Source organism: Homarus americanus, unplaced genomic scaffold, assembly GCF_018991925.1.
Source record: "Homarus americanus isolate GMGI-L3 unplaced genomic scaffold, GMGI_Hamer_2.0 scaffold32871, whole genome shotgun sequence".
Classification (NCBI taxonomy): Eukaryota; Metazoa; Arthropoda; class Malacostraca; order Decapoda; family Nephropidae; genus Homarus; species Homarus americanus.
Genome location: NW_024748870.1, coordinates 3,989,221 through 4,011,554, shown reverse-complemented (window position 1 = coordinate 4,011,554; position 22,334 = coordinate 3,989,221). Strand labels below are relative to the sequence as shown.

Here is a 22,334-nt window from a genome sequence, read left to right as displayed (position 1 = left end):
TCTTGATTGTGAACAGTTTTCAAATGAGTCGACTTGACGTGCCTTGAGGTATAAGAGGCTTCTCAATGCTGGCTACAGTCACATTGTCCAGTTTATGATATACAGTACTGTTTGTTGTGCTTTGGACTACTTAGACCCTAATGAGTGTGCTTGACAATAATTTAGCTCAAGTTAATTCCTTGGCTATCCAAATATTTCTGAGGTAAACCGCCCCAGATCTAGGAATATGTAATTGGGGTAAAATCAATAAACAGATGCAAATGTTTGGTCTCCTCAATCAGCTCTTCTAACTGGTAAATTTTCTCTTTCCTCCTGAGTTTATAGACGCTGGAGTTGAGAGGTTAATGCGATTATAGTTCTGTGGAATAGTCTCAGAGAGAAGGGAAGGCTTCCACTTATCAGACTCATCATTTTGGGGAGAATTGGATTTTGGTGCTGTTTCTCAGCTGGTCCTGAGTCAGCTCTCTCAGTGTTCAGTAAAGGATGGAGAATTGTAACTTGTGGTACACAGAATGTTTTGATTAAAACATTTGTACCTCCATCCTGCAGGTTTTACTGTAGAAAGGGTTGTGCAAGGAGTTAGAATGTGGAAGCATTTTGAGGAGGATTGTGATCATTCTTGTTGTGGCCAACAGCAATGGATGTTTCATGTTCCTTGCATTCCAATTTTTTTACAAGTGGAACAGATTAGGGAATTCTTACCTGCCATCTAAGGGTTAAGGAGGCCGTCCCACCTTTTTTGTGGAAAAAGCTATTAGAACATGAACTCTTAAAGGGCAGGTAAATTTACGTGCACTCTCCGCCCAGAACAGAGTATACAGTAGTTTGCTTCATAGAAAACAGAGCAAGTTGTGTATGATTATGTTGTTCACATACATGTAGAAGACACCCTAAATGAGATAGTTTATTTAATTTTTTTATCTATTTATTTTTATTCTTTTTTGACACCATTAGAAAGCTGACTTTTTTTTCTACAAATTAATATTTAGTCAATAAATGTGATAAATAATAGTATCCTGGAGAAATCTCGAGTTGAACTAGGAATAAATTTTTTTCCGGCTCTGAAGCGAGCCGCCAGTGTCGTCATAGTAACCAGACGACAACACAGCCACTACCACACCCAAACGATGGCTCGAAAAACTTAAACATCTTATGATGTCTGCTGCCCCTTCAGGGTTAAAAGGCTCAACAGGTCCAACAGTTGGCAAAGAAGGATCTTGATGTAAGAACTCTTTAATGTTCAGTTCCCTCTCTTCAAGACAACTCAAGTTTGAAGTCTGGAAGGGGAATATTTTGGGTCCAGTATAATAAGAAATACTAAGAGTCCTCAGCTTTATTGCCATTCTCTCGGGTGTTTCACTGGAATATCTTCTATATGGGACCCTCTCTTGGGTTAAGTGACAGATTTATGATACTTGTCATGGGATTGATAGCAGGAAGTCATGTACTGTATATATGAGAAGTTCTCTTCTTAATTGTTTAATGTGTTGAAAATTTTATCTTTTAAAGTTGATGGTTGGATGTTTAGGAAACCTATTTATTCACTGAGGATGCCATTCTTTCCCAGTGACTTTTCTGCTCACTTTTAATCCACTTTAACCCCATTTGTTGTGCTTGTTTCATCAGAAACAGGTAGGGATAGTAAAGTACAGTGTAACCATTCAGGAACTTAACTTGGTTGTGTCGTCTCAGTCTGTAAGAGTTGTGACCCGGCCTCAGGAGAATACACCCTCTACAAGTGTTCAGTCATTACATGGGGATAAGGAAAAGATGAAGTCTTTCTCAGGAAGAAACTTTTATTTTTAGCTCAGAATTACCCTCACAGTAATGATTATGGTAGGTGCTCATACTCCAGAAGTCAATGATTCTCACTCCATTTTAGGCAGGATTGTTGGCTGAGAGGATTTCAAGAGTTCCCTCTGTGAGTAAGGGAAGTTCAGAAACTTTTATTGCTGCCTCCTCCTTGAAAGGTGTTTTTAGAGATTCTGTTAATAGTTGGAGTTGTTTGTGTTAGTGAAGCAGGTAATATCTCCTTCTCCCTCACAGTTACAGTAGTTCATTCTTTTTCAGAATTATTTACAGCTTTTGAGATAAACAATGGGAAAGGTGTAGTAATTTCTTATCTATCTCGGTTGTTTTGCAGAAATCATGATTAGAGTTTTTCTTAACCTCTTGTGTATAGGGTCCTTTCTGTGCTGAATAAATTTGTCTGGTGTTAGCCAAATAAAATATTAAAGTGACTAAAGAACCTTTTAATTAACAATCTCTTCTCTTGGATTGTTAGTCAAAGTTTAAAGCTCTCAAGATTCTACTCCTTAGGCTCTTGATCTCAGGAGCATTGCATTTTCAGTGGTCTTCCTGAGAAACATGTCTGTAAATTGATCCTTCAGAGGCACATGGTCCACAGCCAAAAGTTTTATTACAAGATGGTTAGAAAAAAAAACTACCGTACTTCCATGTACTGTGTGGTACTGGAGTTTGTATTTAGCAGGCTTAACTTTCCGTGTGGGGTACATGTTACACTAGCGCTCTTGACTTTATTTGTGTCATACTCCTCCGAGTATCTAGCTAGTTAACAACAAACTTGGCTGGAACTGAGGATAGAACTTAAATGACAGATTATGGCAAAGTCTCAATTGACAGTTGTGGTGTACATGCCAAGTGTGATGTCACAACTCAATAATCTCCAACCTTAACCCTTAGGCCCTGGATGACGTTCCAGAACATCCGCCTATTTTCCCGCCTTTTTTTTATTATTATTTTTGGAAAAGTACATTTTTTTTCTTGATTTAACCCCGGGGTGGGGGGGGACTGCCTGCAGCACCCTAACCCGGGGCTTAAGGGTTTATTAAGTGATGATTTTTGCTTCCAAGTTGCCTTCAAAATAAATTTGCTTACAGTGGAGAGAAAGAGCGATGTAACTGATCAGTGGATTAGTCTTGGCTGCTGATGTTAAGGGTTTACTTGGGTTTTCAACTCTAAGACTTGGTGAGTAATAGACACACAGTGTTTGGTTCAGGTTCATTTATAATGGAATATCAGGATCAGTTGCCCATTATTGGACTGTACTGTACATGTATGGTAGTGAAAAATTATGGCAATGATTACATTATTGCCCCAACATCATTTAGTTTGTAGATTAGCCTCCACATTGTTAATTGTTTTCTGTTGATTTCTCCATAAATGTTTCATTTTTTCATGAAAGGGAATGTCTCATATTTGGTCATCAGCAGATACTCAGTTTGTGGTATGGTTCACCAGAGGTAATTAGGATAATATTTTGTTGTTACAGTTTTATACGTAACTTGGCAATGAGCCTGATTTTCTTATAAATTATTAATAATACTTTTATTATTATTACTGTATTATTATATTTGGCTTTCCCTAGGAGAGGGAGAAGCTTGATATTAGCTGTGAGTCTCTGGCCAAGCTTGAAAAGGATATGGTAAGCATTCCCATACACTGTACAAGTCCAGCCAACCAACCCTTCCCCCATCTTATGCTTCCTGTCCATGAGACAAGCAGTCCTGCAAAAGCTTCAGATACTACCCACGTTGTCTTCACACTGTAATCCTCTTTAGAAGCAAACTTTGCGTGTCCTGCGTGACTTACTCACCCACAAAGCTAATTATCTGTGTAAAATGCATTTTGTATTCCCTTATTAAATAACCTTTTACCGGGTAACAAGTTGTACGTGAGAAAGGTACTTGTGTTCTTTCTGTGTCTGGCATTACCAGAACAGTATTAAACTCTAGTTAAGCCCATAACATTGTTTATGGATAATACTTTAAACAACTGCTGAGTGGCAGTACTGTAGTTTGTGCAATTTTGTTTGGTGTGCTAAACTAATAAAGCAGTTTATACAGTGTTAATTTTTCCTTGTGTAATATGCTGTACTGTACTGTGTGTAGTTTGTATCCATCATGTCTTTGTGCAGTATTTATTTTCTAGGTGGAAATTAATATCTAAAAATGCATAAATTGTCAAAAGAATTAAATTATTTACTAACAGTATGTGTGTGTGTGTGTTACAACTTGCAAAGAAAAAATCACAATAAATTACATAACATTGTGCATGTTATAGATAGTTGATGTGCATATACGTAACCTTGAATCTGTGATCAATCATCTTAACACACTCAAATATCTTGAGGCACAGAGCAGAGTTATGTATTTTTGATTAACCAGGCTGTGTGTGACTTAAGAAAAGAGGAATGTATTTTGGTGAAACTTATTTAATTGTGTAGATGTCACTAACAAGGTACTGTTGATGGTCATTATTATTTTGGGGGACCTGTGGCTCTTCTTGTCTGTATTATAATAGAGGATCATGGTCCATTGCAGTCTACTTTTCTGTATAAGTAAGATCTAATATTTTTTGTCGGTGTATTTACATTTTTGTTTTCCATTTCCCACTTTTGTGTGATTGAACAGGGCTATAGCCAATTTAAAGGAAGGAAGGAAATGATAAGGTAGAGAAATTCAAGGTAAATGTAGAAAGCAACAGAAAAGAGCTGTGTTAGTAAGTAGAAATCCCCCCCACACACACATACTACACTGTACAGTGAACCCTCACTTTACGCGGTCAATTGAACCCACGGCGGCCCGCGTAAAGTGAGAAACTCGTAAAGTGAACAACATAACATATGGGATTAATTGAAATAGAGACCGGGCCGACCCCCAAACTCCACTTTTTCAGACACAATACCTACGTTGTAGTAAAAATAACTTCTTAATTTTATGATGGTATGCATACACAATTAATAATTAAGAGAAATATCAATAATATTAGGCTTTTTAACACTTACATTAGTAGAAAAGATGGCTGGGGACACAGGGATGGGGGGTTGGTTCCGAGGCAGAGGGCAGATTATTGGCCCTCGCCTGTATCACTTGTATCAATTGTATCACTATCCACCACAGAGGCTTGCAGGGCCTCTTTGTCAAACCCCTCAAAGTCCATATAAGTCCATATCCTCACTATCATTATCACTATCACTGACTTGGGCCGGCTGTGGTGGGTGGCGGGTGAAGAACTCGGTAATGTTTTGATGACTGGGCGACCTTGTGCGCACCCTGCTCGCGCCGCTCTCCGCGTAAAAGGGTACACACACCGCGGAAAGTGAGCATTCCGGTTTTGGCAGGGTACCGCGTAAACGTGAAAACGTGTAAAGTGAAACCGCGTAAAGCGGGGGTTTACTGTACTTGCTTATGTTCTCAACTCTCTTGCACAAATTACAAAGTGAATTCATATCTCCAGTTAGATTTATAATGTGTCTTTCTAATTCCCTGTGCATACTAAGCTCATCTGTCAAGTTTTCATAAACAGTATTAATAATTGAGTTTATAGCTGCATATTTTAATGATAATGGTAGATTGGAAAACTGTATTTGAAGTTTTGAAACAGATTGCAGTTTAGTATTAGAATTGTGAGTGATGGTGGTTGAAAATATTTGCTATACCATATAATGCTTGAATAAGTTTGAGATTTTATGCAAGAAGTAGGGGGTCAAACTACAGTATACTGGATGTATAATATTTTTGAGGGCTAAAATTTTATGTATTTTCATGGGTCATTTACTGTGAATGATGGCTACAGTAACTGGTACAGTACATCCTTGCAGTAGGTTATCCTTACCATTAAGCTCCTTTTTACTGTGGCTTACCGACCATACTGTACCCCATCTGTGAGCTATATGCTTTCTTATGGTTACTGTTTTATTTTATTTTTTGTAATTTTAGTTAGATATACATTTTTATTTATTTTTTTACTCAGCTCTATGCACATACTGTACAATCTTACATACAGTACATAACAAAAATATTCCCGTAAGGTAAAAAAACATGAAGGGAATAAACATTTCTTTGTGTGCTAGAGTTAGCAGGTTGAGCGAGGGAGCGGAGTGTGGGAACGTCGTTACTAGGGATAGGACAAGACAGCGTACCTGTAGTTGAATTGCTAATATGAGCGTCAAGCCCGACCGGCCAGCATTACTTAGACTGTGATGCAGTGTGTATACTAACTAGCATCATTTTTACCTGGGTCCAGGTAAGGAAAGGTTTCTCTCTGGGGGCGGTGGTCCGGCGGAAGCCATTTTATAGAACAATGGATGCACGTTTATACGGTGCGGCCTGGAGGGATGAAACTGCCGCGGCTAGGTCAAGCGTCGTCTTTCCTCCCTCCCTCCCGCGGGTGGACACGTCATATTACTTTAAACCAATCACAGCTAGCGGCGGAAGGAGGTAAGGATGCATGGTCCAATTACAGTCTGATACGTCATATGACGTCACTGATAACGCAACAAAGACACACACTGCGCAACCTACTCGCACCGCTTACACAACATGGTGGATGGCGGGAGAGGGCGGGAGGTTTGGATCCAAAAATGGCGCGGCTCGCCAGCCGCTCTCCGCGTAAAGGGGTACACGCTCCGCGGAATGTGAGCATTCCGGTTTCGGCAGGGTACCGCGTAAACGTGGAAACGCGTAATGTGGGACCGCGTAAAGCGAGGGTTGACTGTATATGTTATTAATGTTAAGATTAAAATACAAGTATTGTATTAGTAGTATAAATGCTGCAAATTATGAAGAGAAGAGAACTTTAGGTAAGTCTCAAGTGGAAGAATACAGTACGTACACTGTATGTTAATTAATTAATTTTTAGGAAATATTTAATGTCCATACTCTTGAGTTGTAATTAATTTAAGAAAGAAAATAGATACAAGAAGGGACCTCCACTGTAAGGGAAGTAGATGATAGGAGGTTGACAATGATTTTTCGTGTACGGTGATGTGCTGAAAATTTTTGGGTTTAAGCTGGTGATTGATGAATTGCATCATATGGTAAATATTAATCTATTAATAATACAGTATAATAGTGATCTTATGGGGGATGTTTTAAACAGACAAGCAGGGCCAGTTTTTTGGGGTTTTTTAGAAGCATTTATACCTTGTATGGAATGCTAAAGGTGACCCATGTGAGGAAGTACTGTACCAACATTATGTCTGGAAAGTAATTGTGACAGTACTATCACACAGAATCTGATATGTACAGAACTGTATCGGTATATTGTTCTGAAAATTACAACTACATAGAGCAGGTTACTGTGGTGAAGAGTTGAAATTAGCTACATAGAATATTTTGAGCAGTGTACAAGGTGAAGATTTAATACTCCTCAAATCCTCCATATCTGTGCCATTCACCAAGCCAATTTTAATGATTCACAACCACCAATTCACTTGTGTACTTTCAAATTTCGCTCTTCTTTCAAGTTTAGTCTCCTATAGATTAGGCATTGGGAACCTTAGTTCCATGGACTGGATCTGACCCTCACTATAATGTGATTGTATAGTATTTCATTTAGTATTCTACAATAGTGACTGAATAAAATTGAAAACTTATACATTACCAAATTCCCAAGGGAGGAGTAATCATTTGTTGCGATTGTATGTGGTATACTGTACAGTAGGGAGTGACAGTTTTGCAAAAGTTTTCAAAATCAAGTGGCTTGGGTTGGATTATTTGTCTATCGGCCACGCTGGTTCCGAATATGTTTGAGTTTTTTACATCATTGCATTAGAAGGTTTGTGGATACTTTTGGGTTTGGCATGAAAAACGCGAAAAAACTGTAAATAATAAAGGGACTGGCAATGTGGCACAACCTGTTAAAATCAAGTTATTGAATTGGATTATTCGACTACTGTGTACACTGGTTCATAATATGCTATTGTTTTACAACTCAATGCGCTACAAATTATGCCGATATTTTTGCTGCAAGTCACCACATACGTATATTTCGAAAACCAGGGCCCAATATTACCAACGGCGTGGATAGATTCCGTGGAATGAATTCAGGACATTCCCGCTCATGGAACATTACCAAACTCCGTATATGTGCCAATGGCAGGCCAATGGCAATATTTACAGAGTTTGTTGAGGCTCCCTGGACGGGAATGCCCTGAATTTATTCCACGGAATCTATTCACGCCGTTGGTAATATTCGTCCCAGGACTGATCAACGAATTCAGCCCAAGTAGCTTGACTTGGACAGTTAAGGACAAAATCTCAGTCCGTACTTTTGAATAAAATATTATTCAATAGGTGGTGATATTGAAGTGCTGAAAGTTGTTTTTTCTGTGTTGTTTTGCAGTTAGTTCAAAGGGCCGCCACCAAGATGGGTCGTCCTAAGATTAGCAACACTCAGCTGCGCCAGGGTAACGATAAGGTGTTCGGGGTTCGGATGCCTCTGCCATCTAACAAGTTGCCTCTGAACAAGGAAGTTGGAAGTGCCCTGGCTTATGAAGCAGAAAACGAGAGGTTAAGGAGAAGAACAAATGCTTTTGATTATATGGATGCCACCAACAAGGTGACTGAGAAGGTACTGGATGTGTATAGGAAGGCCACTGTCCCCACTATCTCTGAAATCAGGGTGAAAATGAGAGTCCACGACCTGTGGAGGATGCGGAGGGAGACGATGATGATGAAGGGAAATGGACAGAAACAGAAAAGGAAGAAAACGAAGAACGGGAAGCTGAAGATGAGGTTCGAGGATATAGCTGAGAAGTTGTTTGATGTGGCAGACGACAGCAAAGTGCACGAACGAGAGAAAAGCTTCCTGGCAGCCCAGAGGAAACCGGGAAGGGAGGGCTGCATTGATGGCGTTGACAAAATTGTGACTGCCAAGCTGAAAGAAGAGAGGGAGAAGGAAGCGAAGAGGGCAAAGAAAAGGGCTGAGGAAGAGAGGAAAACTGAGAAGATGAGGTCAAAGAGTAAGGAGGAGATGGAGAGGATGTCGTGTAAAGTGTCGGCAGTGGATGACAGTGCTTAGGAAGAAGATAGTGATTATAAGGATGTCAATGACAATGAGTTCAAGGCTATGGTCGACAGGAGAGCAAGATCAGAGAGTGTTGCTAATCTTAGGACGACCCATCTTGGTGGCGGCCCTTTGAACTAACTGCAAAACAACACAGAAAAAACAACTTTCAGCACTTCAATATCACCACCTATTGAACAATATTTTATTCAAAAGTACGGACTGAGATTTTGTCCTTAACTGTCCAAGTCAAGCTACTTGGGCTGAATTCGTTGATCAGTCCTGGGACGAATATTACCAACGGCGTGAATAGATTCCGTGGAATAAATTCAGGGATTCCCGTCCAGGGAGCCTCAACAAACTCTGTAAATATTGCCATTGGCCTGCCATTGGCACATTTACGGAGTTTGGTAATGTTCCATGAGCGGGAAGACTCAATCCACGCCGTTGGTAATATTGGGCCCTGGTTTTCGAAATATACGTATGTGGTGACTTGCAGCAAAAATATCGGCATAATTTGTAGCGCATTGAGTTGTAAAACAATAGCATATTATGAACCAGTGTACACAGTAGTCGAATAATCCAATTCAATAACTTGATTTTAACAGGTTGTGCCACATTGCCAGTCCCTTTATTATTTACAGTTTTTTCGCGTTTTTCATGCCAAACCCAAAAGTATCCACAAACCTTCTAATGCAATGATGTAAAAAACTCAAACATATTCGGAACCAGCGTGGCCGATAGACAAATAATCCAACCCAAGCCACTTGATTTTGAAAACTTTTGCAAAACTGTCACTCCCTACTGTACAGTACTGTATCAGATTATAGAGCACCACTGTGGCTGACAGTAAGTGAGGTTTGACACCCACATACAAATTAAAATAAATCCTTGACCAGTGATACTTCTGTACATTCAGCACCTGCTTAGCACATGCTGTATGATGCATTCCTGAAAACCTATATGTTAATGTAGACATTAATTTTCTCTAGAAACCCATGTAATAAATCGAAATATGTGCCTGATCCTCTTTTCCCCAAATTTATGTTTTCAGTTTTACTCTGAATTGCATCTAATAATGACAAAATGATGAAATATCAACAGGGGTTGGCTATGACTTGGGTAAAACTCAAACTTGAAGAGTAAACAAGTTTCTTACTTTAAATTGTTGTATCCACTTGCACACTGGCTTTCAGGAGAGTTTGAAGGTGATTTAACTGCCGTTGATTTAATTGATTTTGTTGTTTGAGGAAGTGGTACTGTATTATGAAATATTTGTTCCCAATACAAAATACTGTAGAGTGCAATTTAAATGCAGCCAGCGTTGACCACTTCCCAGGGAAAACTAACAAAACAACACAAAGGATGTGCAGCAATCAAAGAGCATCTGGTAGTGCATGATAGTGGAGCAATGTGTGGACAAACGTGTGTACGGTCATACACATGGTACCATATAAAAAGTACATACAGTATCTATAAACTTCAGTACTGTACATAGAATGTACATGAAGCAGGCAATGACTGTACTAGTTATAGCCTGCTTCATCATGCATCAATAAACTCTACTTAAAGATACTGTTCTCGGTTGTTTCATGTGCAATCTGTGGTTAATTACATACAGTAATTAACAAGGCCGTGCCATCCTTCTTACATCTTCATATTAGTTACTGTGGTTGTCATTGAGGGTGAAGTTGTGTATCTCATTTAACCAGTCACATTGTATATAGGGAAGGTATTAAATGAAATTCTGTCTATTGTTGATTAAGTTCTGTATATCAGTTCATTCACTTGTTGTCTTTATCAATATTGTCATTAGAATTTGTACCCTGTAAGCTCTAATTGTATCAAATTATATAAATTGAGAATTATATCAGTATAGTACAGTATCTTACACAGTAGAGATTGGTCATGCTAGAGGTGAACAGTATGTGTGACAAGGTACAGTAATTCTGGATCAACCATGGTTTGATGACAAATTTCTTTTAAATAAATTTAATTTATCTATTGAACAATCTTTATTAGATATAATAGTACTGTACTGTATTTCCTTTAATTATTTATGTAATAAGTTGACATCCTTTCCAAAGACTAAGATTACTAATTTAACACAACTACAGTAATGGTATGTGTAGTGGACTATGATGAGTGATGTTATGACAGAGGTGACAAACCCTGAGAGATGGTCAGTTAGTGTGTTCTGTCTGTGAAAGAAGTTACACAAGTAAAGGTGATGTAATATGATATTGCTCAGTGATCCTTCGGATTGTTTTTAGTCTTGTACTATACAAGTACTGTATGCTGTTATTGTTTGAAAAAATCTTTGTGTTCCTTTAATGTTACTCTGTTATTAAGATGAAGCAATAATAAATTAAATTTAAGTGGAAGCAAAAGTATTTGTGAAAACTGTAATGTCTTGTACCATATTGTTGCAAAGAAATCTTGTGTATATACCTGTACTGTATGTTGTTTTGATTCTTTACTCTATAGCCAGGTTCTAGGTTGAATCAGTGACTAAGATGCCTTAAGTACTGTAATGGCTAACTGAGTGAGGAGGTAAGTTATGAGATCCGGAACATATATGAAGTGTGTGAGTGTTTTTATACACTATACGTATGTCACCAAAGTTTCATTTATGTGTTTTCAAAATTTTAGTTTTATTAATTTATTTTTTGGAAAGTATTTGCTGATATATTCAGCCAATTTTTCGTAGGGAAGGGTATTGCTTTGTATGGTTTAATGGTAAACTTGACTTATAACAACATATAAAAACTTGATTTCCAGTCTCATGCTGCAGATGTACTCATGATATAAGTATGCACAGAACCATACGCTTGAACTAATAACTTGTGTTCTTGTATAACATATGGATAGAAAGACATCTTTAGGGAATTATTTTGAATTGATATATTTTCTCTTAAGTCTATTTACTGCTTATTGACTTAACCATTGTATTTGATATTTTGTACAGCACGTATACAAAAAACACAAATTTCATTGTAATTTATATGATGAAACTGTCGAAGTTAATGTATCTAATTTATTTTGTACATAGATTTTCATACTGTAATTCATTTCAGACCATTTGTAAACCAGCCCCTTTTACGGATGATGAAGAAGCTGTGCGGGACAGGGATGCCTGTGATTACACTAAAAAGATTACATTGGAGATGGCAAAAGCAGGAAGTGCCCCGCGGCCAATCAGAGTTTACGCAGACGGTATCTATGACCTATTCCACCAAGGCCATGCTCGACAACTCATGCAGGCGAAAAATTTGTTTCCCAATGTCTACCTTATTGTTGGAGGTGAGTACAGTACCTTTTTCTTTCTTGCAAACAGTTCCTTATTACAGCACATTGTGGCTGAAATCTAGAAACACAGACACTCTAAAGTCATTGTTATCAATTGTTTTTAATTAACTTACTTATTAATGGAAGATATTCACTTTTATTGTTAACTGGTGTTTATGTTGAGGCCTGAGGTTGTCTAACATGTGTGTATAGTATATGTTGTACAGAACTTGTGGAATGGTTAAGACTTATCATTATACTTTACAAGTGTACAGTACACCACTGCCACTTACTGGAATTTTTTTTTTTTCATGCATTTACCCACCTCTTGCCTCTGTACATTTACCCACCTCTTGCCTCTGTACATTTACCCACCTCTTGCCTCTGTACATTTACCCACCTCTTGCCTCTGTACATTTACCCACCTCTTGCCTCTGTACATTTACCCACCTCTTGCCTCTGTACATTTACCCACCTCTTGCCTCTGTACATTTACCCACCTCCTGCCTCTGTACATTTACCCACCTCCTGCCTCTGTACATTTACCCACCTCTTGCCTCTGTACATTTACCCACCTCTTGCCTCTGTACATTTACCCACCTCCTGCCTCTGTACATTTACCCACCTCTTGCCTCTGTACATTTACCCACCTCTTGCCTCTGTACATTTACCCACCTCTTGCCTCTGTACAGACAGCAGAGTATTAGTACTTAACCCACCTCTTGTCTGTGTACAAACAGTAGGGTGCCAGTGTTGATGGATACATCACCTAAAGTTACTGCATAAGTTTTATATTTTTTATATACTGTAGATAATTTTGATTGAGTGCTATTTTCCTTAATATATATTAAATTAACCATTTCCTAATACTGTAATGAATAATAACAGAACAGTATATGTATTGTATATACAAGTCTTTATGGACCACAAACTGCCGAGCACCAAAATTAAAAAAAAACAGTTACCGGTAAGTTTGTCATCTTAAAAAATACCTTAACTTTGAACCAGTAATGTTTTTTTCTTCTTATTGTAACTAAGTACTGTACAGTACTGTACAGTATATAATTTTAAGTACAGTATAATATATGAAATAAGAAATAAAACATTATTTTATATATTTATTATAAATTATGAGTACTATACTGTTCTGTGCAGTATTTGATATTGAAGTTAGTTGGTATTTTTTACTACTGTGAACTTAGCAATAAAACAAACAAACCTGTATACGGTAATTCTCCTCTTTACCGGCAGCTTCAACATTCCCACAGCCTTTTTATGCTGGACTCTCAGCCATACACACAGGCCCACCAGCTGTTCCCCCACTCAGTATACAGTACTCTATATGAATGAGCAGAGAGCGTGGTGTTAATAGGTTCTTGGGAAATATCATATTGTTGAGGATTGATTCTAGGTTGTCTTAAAAAACAAGGGTAAACCAAATTACATATACGGTCTTGCAAAAGAGAAAGATTATAACAGTTTACATCAGTTACAACACTCCTTTAATCCCTGCAAGTTTTTAAACAAGCTATTGGGAATTACTAAGCTTGCACATATTCAATAAAATGGTCAAATGCAGTTATTAGGTGTACCTTCATAAAAATCACTTTGTACTATGTTATGCCCCTGATATTCTTTTTGTAAAAATAATTTTTTGCCCATTATTGCAAGATGTTAATGTTCATACATGTTGTGTTTCAGTAAACAGTGATGCACTTACTCACCAGTGCAAGGGGCGGACAGTGATGACTGAAGATGAACGTTATGAGGCTGTACGACACTGTCGTTATGTTGATGAAGTTGTGCCAGATGCCCCGTGGACGTTGGATGACGAGTTTTTGGAAAAACACAAGGTGTAATATGTGTTGTTCATGGTGCTTGTTCTCTTTTTATATTAATACTACAGGTATTTACACCACATTACATGGTTAAACCTTGGTATTGTACACACGATCTTCCCTCAAGTGCCTGAGTCACTGATCACCTGAATATTAAGCACATAGGAGACAAGAAGAGGCAGAAAGAAGCACTGCGCACATCAGATGGAACATAAAAGAGTGAATTATTTTGTGCACATCAGAAACTAATTCCCCTTCATCACTTCCTGAAGTAGGATGAGTCTCATGCATGCCCACCCACTCATGAGTCTAGAGACATTACTTTGGATCCACTTTTACTCTGCTAAGAAATAAGAATAGATTGTGTTTGAGAAAATGATCCTGGGTGTTCAATGTTATCTTACTCAAGGGTCATCATATTTAAAGGGTATTGAGTAATTGTATGCAAGGGAATTGGTATTGTTCTCAATTGATTAAAATGACAATTCGAGATAGTTCTAGGATGAATCCTCTTTATGCCTCGTTCTAGGATGAATCCTCTTTTGGCCTCAAAACTTGTAATGTCCAATGTCATAATGCCTTTGGAAGACTTTGCATTTCTCATTTCCTTTGAATGTCAGAAGTACACTAACCTCTATAATGCAGATATACTGTACCTGTATACTGAGTATAATTGAAAGATCACAGTTTGTTTAATGATAATATTGAAACAAAACAAAATATATGTTACAGCAGTAAGAATGAAATGAATGAAGGGAGAATTGTGTGTGTGTGAGTGTGCATTTGTTCATGATTCCAGCCACTCTATTATGTAACAGGGAAAGTTTGATAGAGTAAAAATATTGTCCATTACCTCATTTTGTAGTGAGTAAATATGTAAAAAAAAAATATTTTCAGATTGATTTTGTTGCTCACGATGATATCCCGTACACAACTGGAAGTGCTACTGACGTTTATGCACACATCAAGGCTCGGGGAATGTTTATCTCTACAGAGCGCACAGAGGGGGTATCCACAAGTGATGTTGTGTCGCGCATAGTTAAAGACTACGATGTGTACGTCAGAAGAAACTTGGCTCGTGGCTACAGTGCGAAGGATCTCAATGTTTCTTATATTAATGTATGTGAAAGTAACTGTAATTTTATTCTTTATGTTTATGGCCTATCTCGATTAACCCTTTGTAGGGCAGAGGTGCACTTAGGCATTTTATTCTGGCTAATACCAGACAAATTTATTTAGAAAAAGAGAACCCCCTTCCCTACAAAGGGTTAGGGCCTGTCTCGATTAAGAACAGTGTGTTGGTTACATAAGTCAGATCACAAACAGGAATTTATACTGTTATTGTATGGCAGTATAGAATACACCCTGTACAAGTGTCCTGCATATTATGGATGAGATACATTCTTGAAACTTCACTTAAGTAAATATTAGAGACAAATGTTAAACAAAACTGTACAAAGCTCAAATGGATAATTAAAGGAACACAGACTCATAGGAACTCACCAAAATGAAACCAAGATTGATTACAATTTCTTGGTGGGTGTAACTTGCAGGACTTTTTCCACTCTTGGTTTAGGGTCTTTTGCAAGATACTCCTTGGTTGGCCTAACACATGCAACCGAGTTAATTTCAATGGTGGGGGGCATGGCATTTCCACTTAGAACACTCGGCTGATGACAATGGTACCACCTGACATTTATGATGCACGGTTTTAATTATTTCGCTCCTCATTTTGGTAATAATGACTTTACTTGTATATATTGGACTGGCACAACTTATACAGGAAATTTTTCTCTAATTTGTTGATGACATTTTAATGGAAGCGACGCAAATAAACAATGTTAATCGTCGACTTGGTGCATATTATGATAATGTAAACTAGTTTTTCATACATAGTATTGCGATGAAGAAGGAGGTGTCACATTTAAAAGACAGAGTTGGTGAATTAACCCTCCCTCTGGTAGATGATGAAGGATACATCACTAGGAGACTAACTGCTTCCGTTCTCCCTCCTGCTGGAACGTCTTAAGCACAGCTACAACCTCTCACATTGCGCACAGCCTTCAAATGTTCTTAAATAACTTGTTGTTGGTCCTGCAGCTTTATAAAACCAGAAAGTCCAAATCCAATTCCAGGCAGGAAAGTCAGTAAGATACTTGGCTAGCATGAGGGTAAGATATAACCAGCTGTTGACACTGCTAAAGGGCTAAGTTGTTATCAGCTTCATTAGAGAAGTAACTTTATTTACATACCGTGCACTTTATGTGAAGATAAAAGTTTCACTGAAACATCAAGTCATTGGTTAATTTTCTTAACTTGGAATTGATGGTATGAACAGATTTATTGTGTTAAAATTTCTTTTCATTATTTTTTTATAAATGGCTTGCATGTCAAAACTTCATTCATAAGTCATTTGTTCAACTTGGAACTTAATTTCTTGTAGGCATTATTATAATTAGTGGTTAGGTTCACAAGGCATCCTGCAAAAGCCTATTTAACTCATAATTAAGTTGAAATATTGTACATTTACCATGAACTATACAGGTTCACCGTCTAAAATCTGGGGTTTAGTATGATTTACATTGAGTTTTTGTTGTGTTTCAGTTGCAACAATATAAAAAAAGTCAACAGATACCCCGATGGGTAACAGTCAAAAGAAAAAGCAATTCATTCTCATCTAATGGGAATTTTGGTGTTGGTTTCTCTTTTCAAGTCCATTAAATGATATATAAAAAGAAATCAAAATACACATCCAGTTTAAAGAGGATGATTATCAAGAGTGTTCTGTTTATGTTAGTGGCAGAGGCAGTTTTATATTATTAAGACAAAATCATATTGCTATACAAATTTCATGCTTAAGAATGTACATTAATCCTTTCAGGAGAAGAAATATAGGCTTCAGAACAAGTTAGATGACCTTAAAAAGAAAGGTAAAGAGATGATTGAAGACATTGAGGGCAAGCGTACCGATCTGATCTCAAAGTGGGAGGAGAAGAGTCGGGAATTTATCGACACGTTCTTGATGCTATTTGGCCGTGACGGACGCCTGACTCAGTACCTGTCAGAGAAGAAAGACTCTGTCATGAGTGCTCTATCACCCCCATCGTCTCCTAAAGCTATCAGTCATTCCTCAGAAGAGTGCAACAGGTAGGTAATATTGTTGTATTCCTCAGATAGCCTTTACCTGTCTACTTGCTTAGATACCTCCTACCTATCCATTTGTTTAGATATCTTCCATGTACCAACTCATTTCAGTATTCACTACTACAGGCACCATCTTGTATTCAATATATCTCTCTCCCTTTCAAGTTCTTCAATATTATCTTCTCCTCGGTCTGATCATGGTGAAGGTCTTATTACTGTACAGTAAGATCTCATATATTGCGCATTTTTGAATTTCGCGAGCACTACCTTATGTAACCAAGTCTTATATTTGGCGTAAAATATCGTGAATTTTGCGAGATCCAGCAAGCTGCATGCTGCCCACCGTCTTCAATGACGTCACAGCCCTCATACCAATTACAGTCATTTCTGCTACAACGCAAGTTTCGTCAACGCGAATTGGTTGCAATGCGATTGATGAGTAGGGGAACGCTGTTCGTAAAACGCGTACTTTCGGATACAAATGTTGGCTGTAGCACTATTCCATCGTCAACATTTTAAGCGTGGCTCGGGGTTATGCAATGTTTACAATTCACGTTTGACATCACATGTTCAATTGATTCGTGTCTTTTGTTTGTGAAATGTTTTTTGAGAGGTACTTTGTAAATTTCGTTTTTTTTTTTTTTTTTTTTTTTTGAAAAATTAAGCGGTTACCCATAAATACTGTATGAAAAGAATAAGTAAAAAGAATGTTTCACAGTGAGGACTAATAACAGTTTACACCAGCGCTCTCTGTTTACATCATGTGATCAGTTGAATCGTGCTGTTTTTGTCATTTACTCCATGATTTTCGCTATTTTCTCCAATTTTGTTGTGTTAGCAATGAATACGGAAAGACAAGGTAAGAAGAATGTTTCCACGAAGCGTTCTGGTGATCAATTTGCCGGTGGTGAACGGAAAGGAGGCTTACAAGAACGCAACTATCGCGTTGTAGCCCGCGCCATCCTAACGACCACCTGGGCTGTTATTGTGTGCTTCTTTGGGTGGTGCTACCACCTGTCGAGTCAAGATAATGGCCTCTACTTCTACTGGGGGTCCTACTGGTGCTGGTGGGGGTAGGACAGACCCACCTAAGCGGCCAAATAAGGAAAAGGAGAAGCGGGACTATCGTAAGGGAGTTAAGTTTGCCAAGTACTCGATGCAGGATAAGCAGTGTGTGATTAAATTATTTAAGGAAGGCCTAAAAACTAGTTTCCGGAAACCACAATCAAGTCAATAAAAGCAGAATTTGTATCATTTGGAGGTTATAAATGGGAAAATCAGAGGTTGATGTAGAGTGGCCAGTCTATATTGTTATTTTTCCCATTAGTTTATGTACATTTGCATTTGGCACAATTTTTCCAGTCTACATTACTTGCAAAATACAAGATTTTACTGTACTACATTCAGTTGGACTTCAACTTTAGTATGATGTCTAATACCCTCAAGCTCTCTCTTTTACCTTGGCATCTTTTATTTCTAACAAGTTTAGATTGCCATTACTTGTACTATACAGTATATGCCTGTATTATTTTTGCAATCTTCACTGACCTAAAAAAAATTATCTAGGTGAGAAAGCAGGAACACAAACAGACTCCTCAAAGTTAATACTAGGTAAATGGCAAGTCAGCCAATATTACTGTAGTGACTTTGGTAAATGTACTGAGGTACTTTTCATTTGAAAACTTATAACAAATACATATATTTTATACTTTACAGTGTTTGTGGAACAGGGAAACAGGTACACAAATGTGATTTACTCAGGTTTAACTCTCTCTCCTCAGCCCTCCTGCGAAAACTTCCAAGTTTGATTTCTCAAGTCGTGCTGGTGCCTCACTAGTTGATGATGACTACTCTGATGATGACTTAGAGCCAGAGAGAATGTAAAGAATACCAATGTATTCTTTTAGACACTCCACTCCTTTACTGTTAAAGGAGATAATTTATTCTTACCAAACAATATATAGCTGCATGTTGACTTTGACTATTAAAGGTTTTATCTAATTTCATCTCACATTCTTTAAGTTGTTTGATGGATTTTTTATTATAATCAATCAAAGAGTTAACCAAATTATATAATACTGTACTAATGTTTTGATTTAGACATTTATCACATGCTCTTGTCAAGACTCTGAATACAGAAACTTAATACTCCTTTTTTCATCTCTGACTTTTGTGTTGCAGTGTTTTAATATGTTCATCAGTGAGCTTCATGACATTTGTAAGTAATACTATCAATTGCCATCAAGAGGAAGGAGGATCTAGATTCTGCAAATTTCCAAATTTGTGGTGTAGTGTTACTCTGGACAAGTAACACAGTAAATTCTCCCCTAACCTAATTAATTGGTGTACAGCCAGTGTGATAAAAAGATACTTTTGGTTCCTTGTGTAATTTCTGGATACTGTATTCATTATATAAAAGTCCCAAAATTTACTTAAATTTGGGCCCCCATTAAGACTTCAAACCTTCCTGTTCCAAATACCTTTGGTCTCTGGCTAGGGGAGGCCTTGATGAATAGATTTGACACCAACACTTCTTTGATATACAGTATCTGGCACTTTTTATTTATTTATGCACACACACTCATATGCAGTATATATTTCTCTTTTAGGATATATTTTACCCATGTACAGATGTACAGTCGGCCAAAGATGCACCGACCCCACCCTGGGTCTTGTGCTCACAATTTTACCTGGCAACACTTGGTAAAGGAAGGCTGCATGTAAAGGTGATTGTGATGGTGGATCTGTTTTTGGCTGTATCAATGTCAGGATAAATATTTAACAAACCAAGGTAACATTTTTATAATAATAAACTATTCATTGTTATTTGAGGTCATGAGAAGTTTCCAAATGTTCAGATATTTGTTTAAATAATGAATAAAATTTGATGTGCAAATCTTGTGGCAGCTGTGGTTGTACTTGAGTTGCCAAATCATTAATATAATTTTCTTCATTATTTAAGCAAATATACAAAAATTTTGAAACTTCTCATGACCTCAAATAACAATGAATAGTTTATTATTATAAAAATGTTACCTTGGTTTGTTAAATATTTATCCTGACATTGATACAGCCAAAAACAGATCCACCATCACAATCACCTTTACATGCAGCCTTCCTTTACCAAGTGTTGCCTGGTAAACTTGCGAACACAAGACCCAGGGTGGGGTCGGTGCATCTTTGGATGACTGTACATGAACTTTATTTTTTGTTTTGACCATTGTTTCAGTATATATTTCCTCTCACTAGCTGGTTGTGACCAAGAAGCAATGTTGATAAGTATTTGCTGTACTGTATAAAAAAAAATTTACCACCAAAAGAACAAATTGTCTGTGATCTGATGTAGCAAACAAAGATGTGGTCAAGTCTCAAGTGTATATATATATTGTTTGAACAACGAATGGCACAGAACTTAGTAATATATCCCTAAGAATCAGGGGTGTAGTCACCATTTTATATTGGTGTGACATTATTTATGAGAGGTATATCTTAGTAGTTTTTGTAAATTTCAACAGTGGGTGTCATAATCCCCAGATGGAATTGGGTGATGGCTCCCAAGGAGAAAGTGTTTATTTAAGTTCACCAAAGGGGGCCCTGTTAATAGCTTTAAAACCTTTCATTACATAATCTTTTGGAATAGATGACATGTCCCTAACTCAAAGCCTCAGCACCTAATTTATTCAAGAATCATGGGTTGATAGATTGTATCATATTAGGTGCTAAGTTCAAACTTTCTATTTTACCCACAAAACACAGATCTAATCCACCATACTTGTCACACCAGTGTTGACACCCATCAAAATACCTATTTTTTAAAAACAGGCAGCAGTGAGTTAGGCAACTTTTTTTTTATGTTTATCATGGTATGTGTGTGAGTTAGGAAACATGTAGAAATGAGGATTAATATGTTTCTTAATCTCTTCATTGCTACATGCCCATCCAACTCAGTGAGTTAGCATGGCAATTATACTACATGATACAGTATACACAGGTAGTCTTGCACTGCACAGTGTTTCAAGTTATAAATTATATTCACTGTGGTTTCAGTTTCATTTTCTCTATTTTTATGAGTATTCTGAATATCCTAATGCATCATGGTTTTCATGATAATGTTCAGACATACTACTGCATTTATAACCAGAAAAACAGTGCCACAACTTGGTGAAATTATATTTTAGTCCTTTTTTAATCAATGTGCACTTATTTTATATCAGAATCTAGCTGTTAGCAAACCTTATAAGGTTTTTCTTGAAGTTTTATCATGTTAAATCATATCTCACCAGTAGCCAGTAAAACTGCCTATTTTAAATTGATTGATATACCTCATAGGAAATATATCATATAAATTGTTCTTGATTCATGTATCAATCATCAACATGGAAAGTGTAAAGGAATTACATATTAAGTACCTAGTCAAAACACATGAAGGGGGTCAACATCTTCAGATTTGAACCTTGTATAAAAAAAAATATATATTAAACACACACACATGCTCACTATCTCTTGTAAATCACAGGTACAGCATGACAGCTGATATAGTTAAATATGATATTGTGTTAGGAATAATTTCTTAATCCATTCTTAAAGGGTGAAGACTTATAATTACTTTTCATTATGAAGGAAAGCATATGTTCTTTTGCAGTGGAATGGCATTACGTGTAGGGGAACAGTGTCTTGACGTTGGTGTTGGCTGCAATTATGAAATGTTCCTCAGATTTTTTACTCATGTTCATCAAAGGTATTCTAATTATTTTTATATTATCATTATAACTATTATCACCATTATTGTTTATACTTGTTACCATGTCTATTGTTATTAGAGTATTATTCTTATCCATAACCTTTGGTAAAAGTATTTCCCTAGATTTGCCAGATTAATCTCAATGAAATATATGCATGTACCCTGTAGTTGTTTGTTCTTACAACATTGAGTGCCGTGGAAAAATATTCATTGGTAAGAAGTTGTCAAATATGGAAAAGATTGACTGATTTTGTTGCCCAATCACCATGAAGTATCACAGGAAGTACTCAAGGGTGCCAGCTGTCTGTTGTAGAGGTTTTGTAGCCACTCCTTTCTTATGTTTGATAACATGTTCAAATTTTATTAATGAAAAGATCATATTTTGAGTATGCAATACTTCTTTATTATGCAAGACATAGCTGTGAAGAACAAATGACTCCATGCTGTTGAGATTGGGTTAAATTGAGTTTTTGTATGACTTGTAACATCATATATGATTGTGGGCAAAATTT

The 22,334-nt window shown here is 37.1% G+C and overlaps 1 protein-coding gene across 12 annotated transcripts in view; it reads left to right on the top strand.

The window, feature by feature from the left end:
* Positions 1 to 19,789, top strand: part of LOC121853213 (choline-phosphate cytidylyltransferase B-like) — a 76,675-nt gene extending 56,886 nt beyond the window's left edge. For 8 of the 12 annotated variants that reach the window (XM_042347208.1, XM_042347217.1, XM_042347205.1 and 5 more), the window contains 6 exons: positions 3,389 to 3,445; positions 11,889 to 12,114; positions 13,801 to 13,952; positions 14,835 to 15,056; positions 16,819 to 17,084; positions 18,863 to 19,789. In XM_042347208.1, the coding sequence (XP_042203142.1) occupies positions 3,389 to 3,445; positions 11,889 to 12,114; positions 13,801 to 13,952; positions 14,835 to 15,056; positions 16,819 to 17,084; positions 18,863 to 18,965 (1,026 nt within the window). In that variant the 3' untranslated portion in view covers positions 18,966 to 19,789. The remainder of the gene's footprint in view (positions 1 to 3,388; positions 3,446 to 11,888; positions 12,115 to 13,800; positions 13,953 to 14,834; positions 15,057 to 16,818; positions 17,085 to 18,862) is intronic. The other 4 variants (XM_042347214.1, XM_042347210.1, XM_042347206.1 and 1 more) reach the window with 1 other exon arrangement.
* The last annotated feature ends 2,545 nt before the right edge of the window (positions 19,790 to 22,334 follow it).